At 38.4% G+C, this 16,756-nt stretch overlaps 2 protein-coding genes and 1 non-coding gene across 3 annotated transcripts; 2 read left to right on the top strand and 1 right to left on the bottom strand.

Moving 5' to 3' along the window:
* Positions 1-3,947: 3,947 nt before the first annotated feature.
* Positions 3,948-4,020, bottom strand: trnar-ccu (transfer RNA arginine (anticodon CCU)). Its single transcript has one exon. It is a non-coding gene; the product is annotated as a tRNA-Arg (tRNA).
* Positions 4,021-4,372: 352 nt separating this feature from the next.
* On the top strand, positions 4,373-7,159 carry LOC107711516 (ran GTPase-activating protein 1-like). The gene is made up of 6 exons (XM_016516504.1): positions 4,373-4,455; positions 4,879-5,013; positions 5,110-5,237; positions 5,316-5,375; positions 5,470-5,518; positions 7,137-7,159. Exons 2-6 carry the CDS (start codon positions 4,902-4,904, stop codon positions 7,157-7,159), a joined length of 372 nt encoding a protein of 123 aa, XP_016371990.1. The 5' UTR covers positions 4,373-4,455; positions 4,879-4,901.
* A 7,894-nt stretch (positions 7,160-15,053) lies between these two features.
* On the top strand, positions 15,054-15,969 carry LOC107711515 (uncharacterized). The gene is made up of 3 exons (XM_016516503.1): positions 15,054-15,215; positions 15,294-15,571; positions 15,656-15,969. The coding sequence occupies exons 1-3, from the start codon at positions 15,145-15,147 to the stop codon at positions 15,967-15,969; spliced, it is 663 nt and encodes a 220-aa protein (XP_016371989.1). The 5' UTR covers positions 15,054-15,144.
* Positions 15,970-16,756: the final 787 nt, after the last annotated feature.

Raw genomic sequence — 16,756 nt, 5'->3', positions numbered from 1 at the left:
TTAAATCCTTAGCTAGATTTCACTACGAATAACATGAAGTTCTGTACTATCCAATTCACTAATATTACTACAAGGATGACTTTATTTAGCTAAATAATTAAACTAATTAATGCACTAGTATTATCATAAATTAATTAAAAATATATGCATATTACAAGAATTCAGTTGTACAACATCGCTGTCATTTCACATTTAAGAAAGTTTAAAAAAAAAAAAAAAAAAAAAACAACAATAATAATAATAATAATAAAATAACAAAATTAAATAAAATTCATGCCATTAGCTTCAGAAAACTTGGAATACAGCATACAAACTGCATCACAAGTTACAGCATACAGTATTAGAATACTAGTATTTTTTTATGTTTTACACAGAAAAAGATAACATGCAGGTTTGTAACACCACAAGGATGAGTAAATAATGGAAAATCTATTCCTTTAATAATGCAGGCCAGTAATTTGGTTCATGCACAGCACTGTGCACCCACAAGAACAGAAACAGATTTTTTTTTTTCTGTAATAACTGTCTGTGACATAAATTATGTAAAAATGAATAACCCAACTTAGGAGACAACTGACATTAAGGCTGGTCTAATTTAAAGATTTTGACAAAGCCTCCACAGCTGCCATTCAAAGCCCACTCACTGTGTTTTTAAATAGTCAGTGTGCCAGGTTAGTTTTCTGCACATAAATCAATACGCTAGCTATCAGGTGACAGTGTGCCTACATATTTGGACTGTATAATGTTGAGATGACTGCTTGTATATGACTTCCAAGATGACTATAAATGTGAGTCCTCTCCCGTACTCTAAATTCAAAGAGGTATCAACTGGGATGGGCTGCTGTGTTTATTATGATTACATGGTGACAGTGATGTATCCACTATTGGGCATAAATCTTCTCCGTCACCACCACGAAGAGCCTAAGGGACTGAATGCAAATTGCTCCCGGCACAAGTGCTGACATCATCACTGAGGGTCCTCTCAATACAGAGACACAGCTGGAAATGACAACAAGAACGTCACTGTTCTATATCAAACTCTTACCTCACTGTGAAAGCCATTAGAAATGTACAAGAGTGGTTTGTGATGCAGCAGACCGACTATTTGTGTGTCTAATTTGGATGATAAGTAGAATGTTTTCCAATTCTCTTCAAGAGGGGCGTAGATCACGTGGGGGACGTGTCCCCCCCACTTTTAATATCACGTAAATTCGTCCCCCACACTTTTTCAGGCAAGTGTGTTTGCATAGAGGTTTTCAAGAGCCGGTGTGAATAAATATAGATTTAAATTCAAAGAGACAGGATAGCCTGTGCTGTGCATGACCTGATGTTTTATTTGGACCCAGAATAAGGCAAGACGAACATCACGGAGTGCAAAACACTCCATGCAGTGTATGTTTCATTCATACTCGAAGCCGGAGGGCGCTCTCGCGCAGAAAGTCGTACCAGGAAATCACTAATATGGACAAAAGCGTCTATCGCTGTATGAAAACAGTTGTTTACTTTTCACAGAAAACCAGAAACGTTTGGAAACATGAAGACATTAAACATATGATTTATTTGTGGTTAATAATATATGGTTATTGTAATATATATAATATATGGTTTATTTGTGTTTTTCAAGTCATCTCCAGGTAATAAATAAAGTATATGAACAATGCAGTGCTAACTGACATAGCATTCATTACAGTGAATACTTTCTATAGTATAGAAACTATTCTGCCTTATTGTGTGATAATAAAAAAAAAAATATGTGATAAGTGTTTGTAGTATATAAACAAATCATTATTATTGGTTATTGTCCAGCAGTGTATCTGAAAGCTAGAAATAGGAGAAAAATTTAAGTTGCCTATACACTACCAGTTAAAAGTTTTTTGAACAGTAAGATTTTTAATGTTTTTAAAGAAGTATCTTCTGTTCACCAATTTATCTGATCCAAAGTACAGCAAAACAGTAAACATTTGAAATATTTTTTTACTATTTAAAATAACTGTTTTCTATTTAAATATATTTTAAAAGTAATTTATAGTGATTTCAAAACTAAATTTCACACGATCCTTCAGAAATCATTCTGATATTCTGATTTGCTGCTCAAAAAAAACAGTTTTTGAACAGTAAGATTTTTTATGTTTTATAAAGAAGTCTCTTTTATTCGCCAAGCCTGCATTTATTTGATCCAAAGTATAGCAAAAATAGTAATGTTGTGAAATATTTTTACTATTTAAAATAACTGTTTTCTATTTGAATATATTTTAAAATGATTGCTGTGATCAAAGCTGAATTTTCAGCATCATTACTCCAGTCTTCAGTGTCACATGATCTTCAGAAATCATTCTAATATGCTGATTTGCTGCTCAAGAAACCTTTTTTAATTATTATTATTATTATTCATGTTTTTTGAGCAGCAAATCAGAATATCAGAAGGATTTCTAAAGGATCGTGTGACTGGAGTAACGATGCAAAAAAAAAATTAGCTTTAAAATCACTATAAATTACTATAAATCACTATAAATTAAAAATAGAAAAGTTATTTGAAAAAGTAAAAATATTTCAAAATGTTTCTGTTTTGCTGTACTTTGGATCAAATAAATGCAGGCTTGGTGAGCAGAAGAGACTTCTTTAAAAAACATTAAAAATCTTACTGTTCAAAAACTTTTGACTGGTAGTGTATAGGCAACTTTAATTTTTCTCTCATTTCTAGCTTTTAATTGGCTTAGAAATCAGATAACTGCTGGACAATAACCAATAATAATGATTTGTTTATATACTACAAACACTTTTTATCACATAGTAAGGCAGAATAGTTTCAATACTGTAATAAATGCTATGTCAGTTAGCACTGCATTGTTCATATTCTTTATTTATTACCTGGAGATGACTTGGCAAACACAAACAAACCATATTGTCGCAATCGTATGTTTAAAGTCTTCATGTTTCCAAACGTTTCTGTTTTTCTGGAAACAACTGTTTTCATACAGCGATAGCTGGAAGACTTCCTGCGCGTGAGCGCCCTCTGGCTTCGAGTATGAATGAAACACACACTGCACGGAGTGTTTAGCGCTCCGTGATGTTCATCTCGCCTTATTCTGGGTCCGAATAAAACATCAGATCATGCACGGACTATCCTGTCTCTTTGAATTTAAATCTATATTTATTCACACCGGCTCTTGAAAACCTCTATGCGAACACACTTGCCCGAAAAAGTGCGGGGGACGAATGTACGTGATATTAAAAGTGGGGGGGACACGTCCCCCGCGTAATCTACGCCCCTGAGATAGCGACTCGTTTGGTAACCAATAATTCCCAAATAGGGCAACCGGTACGCGTTTGTTGTAGCTCCGATCCGTATTATTTAACTTATTTTACACGTAATGTTATGCAAACATGCAAAAAGACATAAAACACGACGTATTAAAAGAGTACAATTAATTTAAGACACTACACCGAACCTTCACGAAGGTCGCCGTTAGGACGCACAAAATAAACCCCCGTGCAAATCGATGCATGTTTCACGCTAAATCAGACGAGTCAGAAGTTTACTTTCTGTATCTGACTAACATATTCGCTGTCTAATTTATAACCAAACCTTTAGTCAAATATAATATCCTTATTCAGTGGCCGGTAATGACTGAAGAGCTAGCGAATTTCCACATGCTTTCAGTCTAAAGCAGGGTTCCTCAAATCTTGCCCTGGAGGGCCAGTGCGCTGCAGAGTTTAGCTCCAACCCTGATCAAACTCACCTACCTGTGATTTTCTAATGATCCTGAAGACTTTGATTAGCATGCTCAGGTGTGCTTGATTAGGGTTAGAGCTAAACTCTGCAGGAAAGTGGATCTCGTGGGCCAGATTTGAGGATCCCTGGTCTAAAGGCTAGGTCGCATAGCATTCAGGCCTACAGTTTGCTTTTAATCACCTGTTGGGTCACTAAGAAGCGTTTAAAAGATTTCCACCCCAGATGGGACTCGAACCCACAATCCCTGGCTTAGGAGGCCAGTGCCTTATCCATTAGGCCACTGGGGCTCGTGTCGCATGAGCGACCAACTCGTGGATTAGAAAGAGGCAATACAAATAAATGTATGTTACATATTCAATTATTTTAAATATAAGTTATATAGCTGGTTTAATACATCCCATCTAAAAATTATCTGGTGTATATAATTGATAGATAATTATAACTTGCTATTCAGATTTACGTATTAACTGGTATATGTGTTCCAATTAACTATTTCAACAGTTTTAAAAAATCATATTTTTATCACATAAATAATGGTATATTCAGTACGACTAGTAATGTCATAACAGTCGAAAAAGTCATAAAAGGACTAATGGTGCTTTTATTATGAAACAATGCGACACCGGCACTTTCAAAGAACTGCCGCCTCCAGTTGTGATGCATTTTCTCTTGTCAGGATAGTTATCTGCTGTCTTCTATTAATATCTGCGCCGAGGTGTAAGGTAATATTCGTAGGTTTAAAATTCAATGAGGTTTTTAGATTTCACTTAATGTTGATGCGCTTGAAGGACTAGTTTAAAGTACTGGATGAGAGTAAAGTTTGGTAGCTAATTCAGTTAGCATGCTAACTGTGTGAGACAACGTAAACTCAGCAGCGTCTATTTTGGGTTTATCGAGCTGCAAGGTGCAACAGCCCGTTTTAAATTGAACTCTTTTTAACGTCAATATTTTATTTCCATGTGTAGTGACAGGCTAGCATGTTGAGTTAAAGTTACAGTCCTGTTAATATTGAATTAAAGTGAGGATGTAACACTTATCTATAATAATGTGGGATGTAACTATCTGTATGAGTAAATTCATATACTTGTATAAGGTTTAATGTGCTAAATTTTTGAAACCTGTTTATGTATTATTAACTTCATTAGTACAGAAAGCAAAGGGAAAAGCAATGGCCTCTGGAGATATTGCTCAGATTACAGAGGCACTGGCCAAGACCCATGTTGGAGAAGTGGAATTAAGTTATAAGGGACAAGGGCTGAAGTTGGACAATGCTGAGTCAGGTGAGTAAAACTCTGTTAGCAGATATTTACATTTTCCATGTATTAGTGCATCAACACAACTCTCTTAGTTTTCCCTTCTTTTCTGTGATGTTGCAGTGAAAGAGATGGTGCAGGAGATCGAACAGTGTCAGGGTCTGCAGTCTCTCAGATTAGAGGGAAACACATTGGGGGTTGAAGCAGCACAGGCAATTGCAAAATCTCTTGAAGCAAAAAGGGAATTGGAGGTAGTTTTAAATTGCCACTGGAAAATGTTCACTCTTTGACTTTGCTGTTTTTAATCTTTGCCTTTTTTTTTTACTAAGCAATGCCATTGGAGTGAAATGTTCACGGGTCGCCTTCGCTCTGAAATTCCACCTGCTCTGGTAAGACAATATCCATCTCAAAAAGCTCAGTTAAATGTATTTGCTGTGAGTAAAAAGCTTATTTTATTTCCAACATTTTATTCAAATGTTCTAGATATCATTGGGCAATGCTTTGATGGCATCAGGGGCCCGTGCTATTGAAAGTGGGGGGGGGACATGTCCCCCGCGTAATCTACGCCCCTGGATCAAATTAATCCAGGCTTGGCGAACATAAGAGACTTCTTTAAAAACATAAAAAATCTTACTGTTCAAAAACTATATATATATATATATATATTACATAACATTTCAGCCCCCCTCACTTCTGAAATGATGGCTACGCCCCTGGGTCTCCGTATACTATGTTTAATAATAATTTATTTGCCATCATGGTTGTGGTTGAGTTGCAGTACTGCCTCTTACCTCCGGGGATCGTTTCTCACATCACATTTACTGGACGGCAAAACCTCACTGCACATGTGCAAACTGTCCCCCTCAAACATGAAGATAATGTCAAGAGTAGAACATTCTCTTTGTTTGTTCCAGAAAGGGGAAAAAAAACACTATACATTACCTAAGTAGGCCATGTCCTAGTTTAAGTGCAATGCTAGTATCCATTCAGTTGTTATAGTTTTTTGTTTAATACGAAGTGACTAAAACTGCGTTTTAAGAGTACAATTTTTAAATAATTAGTAATTTTGTCAGTTACAATCCTGTCAAATTTTGATGCCGATTTGAAATGTGTTATTTAACGTGAGTGTGTCGAGCAGTTTTTGAGATTTCAGAATTTCCCCATTCAAGTACATAGGCCCGAAATAGCTGTCCGGAGGCGTTGCAAATATGGCTGCTGAGTGAACAGAATTTCCTTGAAAGGGACTTTGGTTTAAGTTTATATTCTAACATTCATATTTTATTTTATTTCAGCTTTATTTCAATTAACAATTTTCAAAATAGTTTTAGTTAATGTTAACAACGGTGTTTCATTGAAATCGTGCTTTAGGATCTTGTTCAAGGACATTGTGAAACTCAACATGACACACAGTAGCTAATACTCATAAAATGATAACTGGGAAAAAGAGCATGCTGTTGACACAGACTGGCTAGTTGCTTAATTTTGTTTTCCAGTTAATTAATGTGGGCCCACACTGTGGTGCATCACATTGGACAAATTGCTGAGATGATTCTGTTGAGAAGCAGATGCTTTTACTTCAAGGCCTTCATTTAATGATGATTTGTTTTCAGTGGAGCAGATGTTCTCCTGCATTCTTGTGGCTGGAGCTGTTAGAGAGTCACTTACGGCGACCCAGTGTGCAACAGCTGTAGAAGCCCCCCACATGTACAGTTATTTTTTATTTATTTTTCCTGATTTGCACTGTTTATGGTGAAATCTTATTTCTTCTAAAATTACCCCATGATTTACTAACCCTCAAGCAATCCTAGGTGTATACAACTTTCTTCTTTCAGATGAAGACAATCAGAGTTGTTTAAAAGTGTCCATATGTTATTTTATGATCCAAAAAAGTTACAAGAAGAACCATTTTTAGAACAACAGAGAATTACAGGAAATCATTGGGAAAAGGGGGAATAGGTTTATACTACAGAATGTGTCTTTAATCACAATATCACAACACAGAAGAAAAGATCTGTCGCTTCTTCCGTTTCATCACAATGTTAAATTTAGTTTTAGAATTAAGTTTTTTTTTTTTCACACACCACTGGCAAATATAACATTTTTAATAAATTAATACATTTAATAAACTGTCTGTCTGTCTGTCTGTGCAGGAAACATCCTGTGCCAGTTTTGATTTTTATTTAGTTTTTGTTGTTGTTTTTATTATTTTTTGCCTTCAAGAGCCCCACTATTCAAACAAAAATAAAAATAAAAACTAAATAATAAAAAGATAACCAAAACAATCAGCAAATGCAACAGACTAATTTCACAGTTATTATATAGTATATTCAATTCTTATTCACACCCCATGTGTAGAGGAGTAAAAAAGGCATGTTGTTAAGCTCCGTTAGATGCAGAATACTGGAAACAGAATGACGGGCAGGTCTTCATGGCGAGAGCGGCGTAACCATGGCGCAAATACAAGTATCAAGCTTAAGAAGCAGACAGCCAGAGAATAGCCTGTCAGATACAGCAGCTGTCAGATCCTAGATCAGCTAATTCAAGCGCAGGTCACATAGCAGTATTAGGTGCTAACACACTGCACTGCATAAGCCAGACTGCCGCTGGAGGAAGAGCGAAGCTTCATTCTATTCATGAAGTCTTATTAGCATAATCAGCTCAGTTCATTGAGGAGTGAACCTGAAGTTCTGTGAGGAACATGTCAATCATGTTTCAGGAGCATAGCCAACACCCTGAACAATTTCACTCATTGCTGCTAGAATATTCAAAAGGATTTTTAACTACTCTCATATGCTTCCTGTCTTCGCAGGCCTTCGTTTCACACCACTCCTCTAACTTCCTGTCTTTCCTTCACAGTCAGTAGCTTTAAGGAACAGTTGACTCAAAAATGAAAACTGTGTCATCAGTTACTCACCCTCATGCTATTTCAATCCTAAATTACTTGATTTTTTTCGGGAGAAAGCCAAAATGAGATGTTTTGAAAGACCACATTGAGTCAAACGTGTTTTCAATTTTTGGGTGAACTACTTTAACTACTCATCCACATGTCAACCAAAGGTTTTAGGGATCTGACAAGCACATGTGGTGTGCCAGCGACCTCCTGTCTTGCTAAAACATGTTGCCACCTCAGGGAAGCGGCAGCGGCCCGACAGGCTAAGGTAAGTGGGACATGATTGGCGACTGACTATTTGCACTTCGTCATTGGGATGACATGGAAAATCCATAGGGAATAAGAGATGCTTCTCACGCTGGCTGGAATTGACCATCGATCGATGTGGAGGGAAATTGGTCCTCAGAGTACGGAGAGCTAGACGAGTTTGAGAGAAGCTGTTTGGTGAAGCATTAGCCAAAGATTATTTATGGGCAAACATATATCCTGTTTGAAGCCCTCTCATTCAAGCTCTCCAAGCTAAAGGTCATGCATTGTTTTGCTAAGTAATGTGAATCACTGGCGGAGTCTGGGAACCAGAGATTGAGTGAGCATGTAACATATACAAATGGACAAATAAAATCAATTATATATATTTTAATTATTCATATTATTGTGTCTTTCCGTGCTCCCACTCTGCATCTTAAACTCCGTCACTGCCATGAAATCACGACACACCTACACTAAAATATAGGTGAAAAATAATTTTAAACAGTTGTGAATACAATCCAAGCATTTGTGAATTAAAGGGGTCGTATGATGCGATTTAATTTTTTCCTTTCTCTTTAGAGTGTTACAAGCTCTTGGTGCATAAAGAAGATCTGTAAAGTTGCAAAGACTAAAGTCTCAAATCATGTACAGTATGTGGAAAATAATGTGTTTTTTTTAACTTTAAACCGCATAAACACATTTCATTAAACCAAATACACAAAATAATGTTCTTTTTAGCAGCATCATATGACCCCTTTAAAAGTCTGGGCAAAATTGATGCATTGAACTGTTATGATATACACAGAGAATTCAAAATAGCAATTATCATGCTCCATATGCAAGTAAAATCTGGCTTTTTAAACTACAAGACAGATAGCTGAACCCTTATCTGACAAGTGATGTGTGCAAACCAAAATCAAAGACATGCTAGAATAAAAAGGTGCCATAAACTGATGGAAGTGTTTGTTTTACATACACAAACAGTTCCTCTATGATCTTTCCTGATGTGGAAATTCTGCCTGTGTGCCTGAAGACTTACAGAACTCACACATATAACACATTTTACCTCAGTGGAAAATTTACTACACACAGTTTATCTAGGATGCCTAAAAATGTAAACATATACACAAAATACTCCCCGTATTAAAGGTATAGTTCACCCCAAAATGACCTCAGTGCCACTCCTCATTCCTTACTTTCCCAGGTAACTGATTTAGGTTATAAAACCCTTGTGGGAACATTGTTGTGAAATGTTTCTAAAACACTGTTTTCTTGTTTATAACGTGATTTAAAGGTTATAAAAAATGTTGTCCAGTTTTCTTGTCATTATAACATTATTTAAAAGGTTAGAACATTCATCAAGTACACTCAACATCATAAGGACATTTAGAGAATGTTGTTCAAAGAACTTTTTCTCTCAACATTGAGAGTGTTCATCAAGTACAAATAACATCATGAGAATGTTGATCTCAGAACGTTTTCTCTCAATCAGATCAAATATTAATAATGTTTAAAGAATAAACATTAAGACTGTTTTGTTACATTATATTATCTAACTTTCAACAAATGTTAGTGAAAGCTGTGAGAACATTCCCCGTTAGCTGGGTTCTTGCTTCTGTGGAACACAAAAGGTGAAATTATGAACATTATGAATTAAATATGAAATATGAATGAGGAGATTCAAAATGTCAAAAAATAAATAAAATAATAGCATAATAAAAAAGGAATGCAAAAATCGTATGTTTTATATTCTTAGTCTTCTGAAGCCATTCTGTACAATTGCTTTGTGTAAAGAAGACGCTGAAATTTGAATTGTCACACACTAAAAATCATGACATATTCTTTAAGTAACATGGTAATGTCTGATATGTAAACAAATGCTTAATTTGAGCATGGTCTTTTTAAATTAATCATTTGATGAATCACAAATTAGACCGTTCAACTCACTGATTCACTGAACCTGTCAGAACTGTTAAGGGTTATACGATTTGATTATACAGTTCTTTGTGACTTCTCCTCGAACTTGTATTATATTGAAAGGGCTTCCAAGATACTCTTCAAAAATTGACTTTTTGTGAGTGACTTTCTCATTTTTTTACCGTGTACAGGCCTACAGTATGCTGCTTAATTTTTTGCCCCCCACCCCAAGTTGAATCCCTGCATATGGTACGAACAAGACATCGGCCCGAGATAACAAAATAAAATATGTTTTCAGAGTTTGAGGATCACAGTGTTTCAAATTCACAAAATGACTGACTGACACTTTCACGCTACACACCAAATACTCATCATCTCTGTCCTCAAAGCTGCTCTTCAGCTGGTGTGAAAACGATTAAGTTTGGATGTCCAAAAGCATTCTTTTTTTCCCTCTTTTTGCAGCAGAGTGCAATATTACCTTAGAGATACACTTTTGGACATGTGAGGTCTGCCTCTGTTCATCAAGATGGCGCCGACGCTGATGGCTGCCTCCGTGGTGTGCTCCGCAGTTGTTTTTATGTTTTTGTTAGTTTGTCCTGTCTTTAGTTATATCCCTGCAATCAGTTTCACCAGAGACGAATTGCTGGACATTCGGCAGTACACACCACCCGATATTTCACCGGTTTTTGATTATTCTGATGTTTTGCTGGACATTGTAGTCGGCGGAGCTGCTGTGCTGATCAAGCGCTTCAGGACGCGCAGACAGGGGAAGCGAGCCGGCGCGCTCGTGAAGCTCAGACAGCGCGGATTCAGAACGCCGTTGCCTAGCATCCATCTGGCGAACCTCCGCTCTCTACCCAACAAAACGGACGAACTCCTTCTGCTCTCCCGGACAAATAAGGATTTTTCAAACTCTGCTGCTCTGTGTTTCACGGAAACCTGGCTGAAAGACGCCATTCCGGACAGCGCGTTGAGTCTCCCGGGCTTTCAGCTGTTCAGAGCGGACCGCGACGCAGAATCAACGGGGAAATCACGCGGCGGCGGGACATGCATTTACATCAATGAGAGGTGGTGTACAGACGTAACTGTGTTAAAGAAGATGTGCTGTCCAGATCTAGAAGTGCTCTTCATTAACTGCAAGCCGTTCTATTCGCTGCGGAAGTTTTGCTCATTCATTCTCATAAGTGTGTACATTCCTCCGCAAGCACACGTGAGCTCCGCTTTACAGAAACTCGCTGATCAGATCACAGAGACAGAACAACAACACCCAGACTCTGTTTTAATCATTCTCGGGGACTTTAATAAAGCAAATCTCTCCCGTGAACTGCCAAAATACAGACAGCACATCACATGTCCCACCAGAGACAGTAATATATTGGATCACTGTTACACCACAATAAAGAATGCATATCACTCTGTTCCACGGGCAGCTTTGGGGCTCTCTGACCACTGTTTAGTTCGTCTAATACCGACCTACAGGCAGAAACTGAAATCAGCTAAACCTATATTAAGGACTGTAAAAAGATGGACTAATGAAGCAGAGCAGGATTTACAAGCTTGTTTTGACCTCACTGATTGGAGCGTCTTTGAAGCTGCTGCCACCGATCTGGACGAGCTCACAGAGACTGTAACATCTTATATCAGTTTCTGTGAAGACATGTGCATTCCTACCAGGACTCATTTAACTTACAACAATGACAAACCATGGTTCACTGCAAAACTCAGACAGCTCCGTCAGGCCAAAGAAGATGCTCACAGGAAGGGGAATAATGTCTTGTATAAACAGGCTAAATACACACTGGAAAAGAAGATCAGAGTGGCAAAGAGGAATTATTCTGAAAAAATAAGGACTCAGTTCACTTCCAGCGACTCGGCATCAGTGTGGAAAAGTCTAAAAGAAATCACCAACTACAAGACACCATCCCCCAGCACTGCGGAGAATCAACAACTGGCAGACGATCTGAACGAGTTCTACTGCAGGTTTGAAAAAACACCCCACACCCGCCCTGAACACCTCTCCACACAACCATTCACACCTCCAGCAACCCCCCTCTCCCCCACACCTGCAATTCAGATCAGTGAAGACGAGGTGCGCCAGGTCTTCCGGAAGCAGAAAAGGAAAAAAGCACCAGGCCCAGACTGTGTTACACCAGTCTGTCTGAAATCCTGTGCTGACCAGCTGGCCCCCATCTTCACACAGATCTTCAACAGATCACTGGAGCTGTGCGAAGTCCCTTCATGCTTCAAACGCTCCACCATCATCCCCATCCCAAAGAAACCCAAAATTACGGGACTTAATGACTACAGACCTGTGGCTCTAACGTCTGTGGTCATGAAGTCTTTTGAAAAACTGGTGCTGGCCCACCTGAAGGACATCACTGGACCCTTGCTGGATCCTCTTCAGTTTGCCTACAGAGCAAACAGGTCTGTGGACGATGCAGTAAACATGGGACTGCATTAGGTTCTGCAACATCTGGACAGACCAGGGACTTATGTGAGGATCCTGTTCGTGGACTTCAGCTCGGCCTTTAACACTATCATCCCAAACCTCCTCCTGCCCAAACTATCTCAGCTCTCCGTGCCCACCTCCGTCTGTCAGTGGATCAACAGCTTCCTGACAGACAGGCAGCAGCTAGTGAGGCTGGGAAAATACACATCCAGCACCCGTATAACCAGCACTGGAGCTCCTCAGGGTTGTGTTCTCTCCCCACTGCTCTTCTCCCTCTACACCAACGACTGCACGTCTAAAGACCCCTCTGTCAAGCTCCTGAAGTTTGCAGACGACACCACACTCATCGGCCTCATTCAGGACGGTGACGAGTCTGCTTACAGACAGGAGGTCGAGCAGCTGGCTGTCTGGTGCAGTCTCAACAACCTGGAGCTCAACACGCTCAAAACTGTGGAGATGATCATGGACTTCAGGAGAAACCCCCCTGCACTCCCCCCACTCACCATCATGGACAGCACTGTGACTGCAGTGGAGTCATTCAGGTTCCTGGGCACCACAATCTCTCAGGACCTGAAGTGGGACACTCACATAGACTCCATTGTTAAAAAGGCCCAGCAGAGGTTGTACTTCCTTCGCCAGCTGAGGAAGTTCAACCTGCCACAGGAGCTGCTGAAACAGTTCTACTCCACCATCATAGAATCCATCCTCTGCACTTCAATAACTGTCTGGTTCAGCTCAGCTACCAAATCTGACCTCAGAAGACTACAGAGGGTAGTCCGGACTGCTGAGCGAATCATTGGTACAACCCTCCCTTCTCTCCAAGAACTGTACTCATCCAGAGTGAGCAAAAGGGCTGGCAAAATCACTCTGGACCCCTCACATCCAGCACACTCCCTCTTTGAACTGTTGCCATCTGGTCGACGCTACAGAGCACTGAGCACCAGAACGACCAGACACAGGAACAGTTTCTTCCCTCAGGCAATCCATCTCATGAACACTTAACAATAACTGTGGAACACACACTATTTATTCACTCATACACTTATTTATCTAACACACATACTCAGACTACACCTCAAATTTGCACATAATATACAGTACCTGTACATACAAAAACTGTCTATTGTAATATACCTGCACATACAACTGTCAATTTATATATTTTTATTCCTTATTTACTTGTTCTATTTTTTATTATCTGTGTTTTTTGTTCTGTCACTGTCATTCTGTTACACTGTGGAAGCTTCTGTCACGAAAACAAATTCCTCGTATGTGTAAACATACCTGGCAATAAAGCTCATTCTGATTCTGATTCTGATTCTGATGTGGGAGTGTGTGTGTGTGTGTGTTCATACACATGGGATGGCAGTGAATGTGTCAGGAATCAAGGGTTAATTCCAGCCTCAGGTTCAGTAAGTGTTTTGACGTATCTAGGCTAACACTAATGGCTCCTGCGTGCTTTCAGAGCTGACGGTGGAAATCACAGCTCTGGGGACGACGCTGAGTGTGATGACACACACACACACACACTGGTTCATTGAAACAAACTGTCAGAGAGAACCAGTTCATGGAAGAGAATTGGACTACCATAACTAAAAAGCAAACCATTCCGCAAAGGGCCAATGAGGTTTCAGCTTCTACTCTATAAGTTTCTATTCTTTCCTTTTCTCCTTATATGGCACTAAATGCCTCATTTCATATTTATGCAGTATATAAATTTGTATATTAAACATTAGACAATAAAACATTTTAAAAAATGAATCAAACAGTATGTTGTTTGTAATGAATGCCGCTGTAATTTATTTCATTTTATTTTAAGTCTACTTATATTTTTCATTCTTGTTTTGTTCTGGATACAACAGTACAACATTTAAAGGATTTGTTTTGGAGTAAGGGGATCTAAAATACATATTTATAATGTTTGTAAACATTTAATCTACTGGTATTTTACATGATTTTTGAATGTAATAATAAAATAAAATTGATATGTGATTTATCTGTTTTTTATTTTATTTTTTATTTTTTTCTTTCTCTCTCAACTTAAGTTTGACCGGGTGCGACATACTTAGGTGCGACTTAAACTCTGGAAAATAAGGTAAATTATAATAATTGTGCTGTATTATTAAAAAGTGCATATTTACAGATGGGGACCATTTGTACATCGTTACTCCCACCCTGTAACTCTGGATTTAATCACAGTTATTATTATTAGGTGGACCTATAGCCTATAAGGGGTCCCTGGCCTGAAAATTTTGAGAACCCCTGTGTTAGATGAGGCAGACATCCAAAATGATCAGAGGTGGGCGGTCTTCAGGACAGATTTGAGAAGGACTGCAAAGGGCCTCAGTGAACTTACATGTACGTTTTACTGTCGCCCTCTAATGGAAGATATAAATGATGCAGATCAGTTTACTTGGAGAACATGAAACCTGTTTGAGCTCTCAGTATCAGACAGTGTAACTGCACTAGGTGGCGCTCTTTCAGTGTGATTAATGTGATGTTCAGTCAGTGGTGATGGTGGGAGGAGCCAGTAAAGCTGCTCATTACTGATAAAGAGCTGAATAAAGAGGAAGTAACTAAAGCAGACAGATGTAGAGACAGAGAGATTCACACAGAGATCATTCAGCATAAAGAAGACTGAACTCAACTCACAATGAAGATCCTCCTCATCTTCCTCACTTTCTACCTGATCTCAGGTCAGAGCTTTTCTCTTTCATCACTGCAGTAATGATGCTGTTTTCTGTTCATCAGCTTTCTGATCACAGTATCAATCTGATTGACAGCTGCAGTGAGATGCTTTAGCGTCACGGGATATTCTGGAGCAAGTCTTCTGGTTGATTCTGGGAAACATTGGTCCAGTGACTCTGCTAAATATATGGTTAAACATGACCCATGGAGAACCATAATAGATTACAAGAAACACAGTGAATGGACTAGTGAAGGAAGATTCATTCTTTTCTGCAACAAATATGGAAAACTCATGATATTCATCAGAGAACTGAACCAACAGGACGCTGGGAAATACAGAATTAGGGTTATGAGCAAATGGTATATAGATATAACTTTGAATGTGAAAAAAGGTAAGCAATTCAAGTGTGTAATGCAACTTCTCATTTTAAAGGTACATCATTGTAAAGTATATTTCTTTATTATTTGAATGACAGATTCATGCTGTGTGGTGTCAAAGAAAGTGGTGGTAAAGAGTGGAGAAACTGCCACCTTCAGCTGTGAATATTCACAGAATCATATTAATGATGCAAAAGTCATATTCAAAGAACGACAAAACTCCATTGACACATGGAATGAGGAAGAAAGATTCAGTATTTCTGATGACAAACATAAACACATCTTCAGTGTGAGAATCACTGCTGTGACACCAGATGATGGAGGAGTTTATTTATGTGGAGTTTGGATCAACAGACAATCATACAGTTACTCCATTATTATTACTGTTCATCTACATATTATTAGTAAGTAGAACAAACACTTAAGTCATATTGGGTATACATTTTTCTACAATCTGTGTTTGTAGCAGATTTGATTGTGATATTTGTGATTGACAGAAAAAGTGGGCGTTTTTAAAGCAGGCATGTCCAATCGAGCTCCACTATCTTACAGAGTTTAGCTCCAATAATTAAACCCACCTGAACCAGCCAATCAAGGTCCTTCAGGATTTCTAGAAACTTCCAGATAAGTGTGTTGGAGCAGTTTGGAGCTAAACCTTTGGAAGCAGGATTGGACGCCCTGGTTTAGAGATAATGAGCTGAAGGTTCAGAGTCTCAGTTTAATATGGCTATGAAGAATTAACGGTCTTTATTCAGGAAACCCACAGACCACACGAGACTCAGCAGAGCGACGAAGCCGAACCTGTACAGTTCTGCAGAAGAGAGACTGAAATACACTCATTCAACTGCAGAGTAGTGCAGCTTTTATATATAATGAAATACTGTACATATGAAACTGTGCATGACAACTCTCAGTGATGTTGGTCAGTAAGAGACGACGCCAAAGCCATGCTTTAAATGTTTCATTTATGTACAATTTGTTAAGGTTCACAGATGCTCTTTATTTATAACCTGTAAGTGTTAAAACAGATATTTGTATTGGATATAAAACATGCCGAGTTGGATTTCATGTTCAACTTTATCAGAATCAGAGCAGCTTTATGCTACAGATTAGACATCACTTTAACTCATGTTCTTGATAAATGTGTGAATTGAACATAAACATCATCATTTAGAATATTTATGTAGATATTATTTCAA

This window comes from Sinocyclocheilus rhinocerous, unplaced genomic scaffold (assembly GCF_001515625.1).
Source record: "Sinocyclocheilus rhinocerous isolate Xijiao unplaced genomic scaffold, SAMN03320098_v1.1 scaffold2252, whole genome shotgun sequence".
Lineage (NCBI taxonomy): Eukaryota > Metazoa > Chordata > Actinopteri > Cypriniformes > Cyprinidae > Sinocyclocheilus > Sinocyclocheilus rhinocerous.
The sequence above is the reverse complement of the archived record's forward strand: the minus strand, read 5'-3'. Positions and strand labels throughout refer to the sequence as shown.

What these genes read in the sequence shown, in the direction of transcription:
- LOC107711516 (XM_016516504.1), top strand. Translation starts at nt 4,902, where the DNA reads ATGGCCTCTGGAGATATTGCTCAGATTACAGAGGCACTGGCCAAGACC. An exon ending in GTTGGACAATGCTGAGTCAG is followed by an intron (nt 5,014 to 5,109) that starts GTGAGTAAAACT and finishes GTGATGTTGCAG; the next exon opens with TGAAAGAGATGGTGCAGGAG. An exon ending in AGGGGCCCGTGCTATTGAAA is followed by an intron (nt 5,519 to 7,136) that starts GTGGGGGGGGGA and finishes CTGTCTGTGCAG; the next exon opens with GAAACATCCTGTGCCAGTTT.
- LOC107711515 (XM_016516503.1), top strand. Translation starts at nt 15,145, where the DNA reads ATGAAGATCCTCCTCATCTTCCTCACTTTCTACCTGATCTCAGGTCAG. An exon ending in TTTTCTCTTTCATCACTGCA is followed by an intron (nt 15,216 to 15,293) that starts GTAATGATGCTG and finishes GAGATGCTTTAG; the next exon opens with CGTCACGGGATATTCTGGAG. An exon ending in AACTTTGAATGTGAAAAAAG is followed by an intron (nt 15,572 to 15,655) that starts GTAAGCAATTCA and finishes TTTGAATGACAG; the next exon opens with ATTCATGCTGTGTGGTGTCA.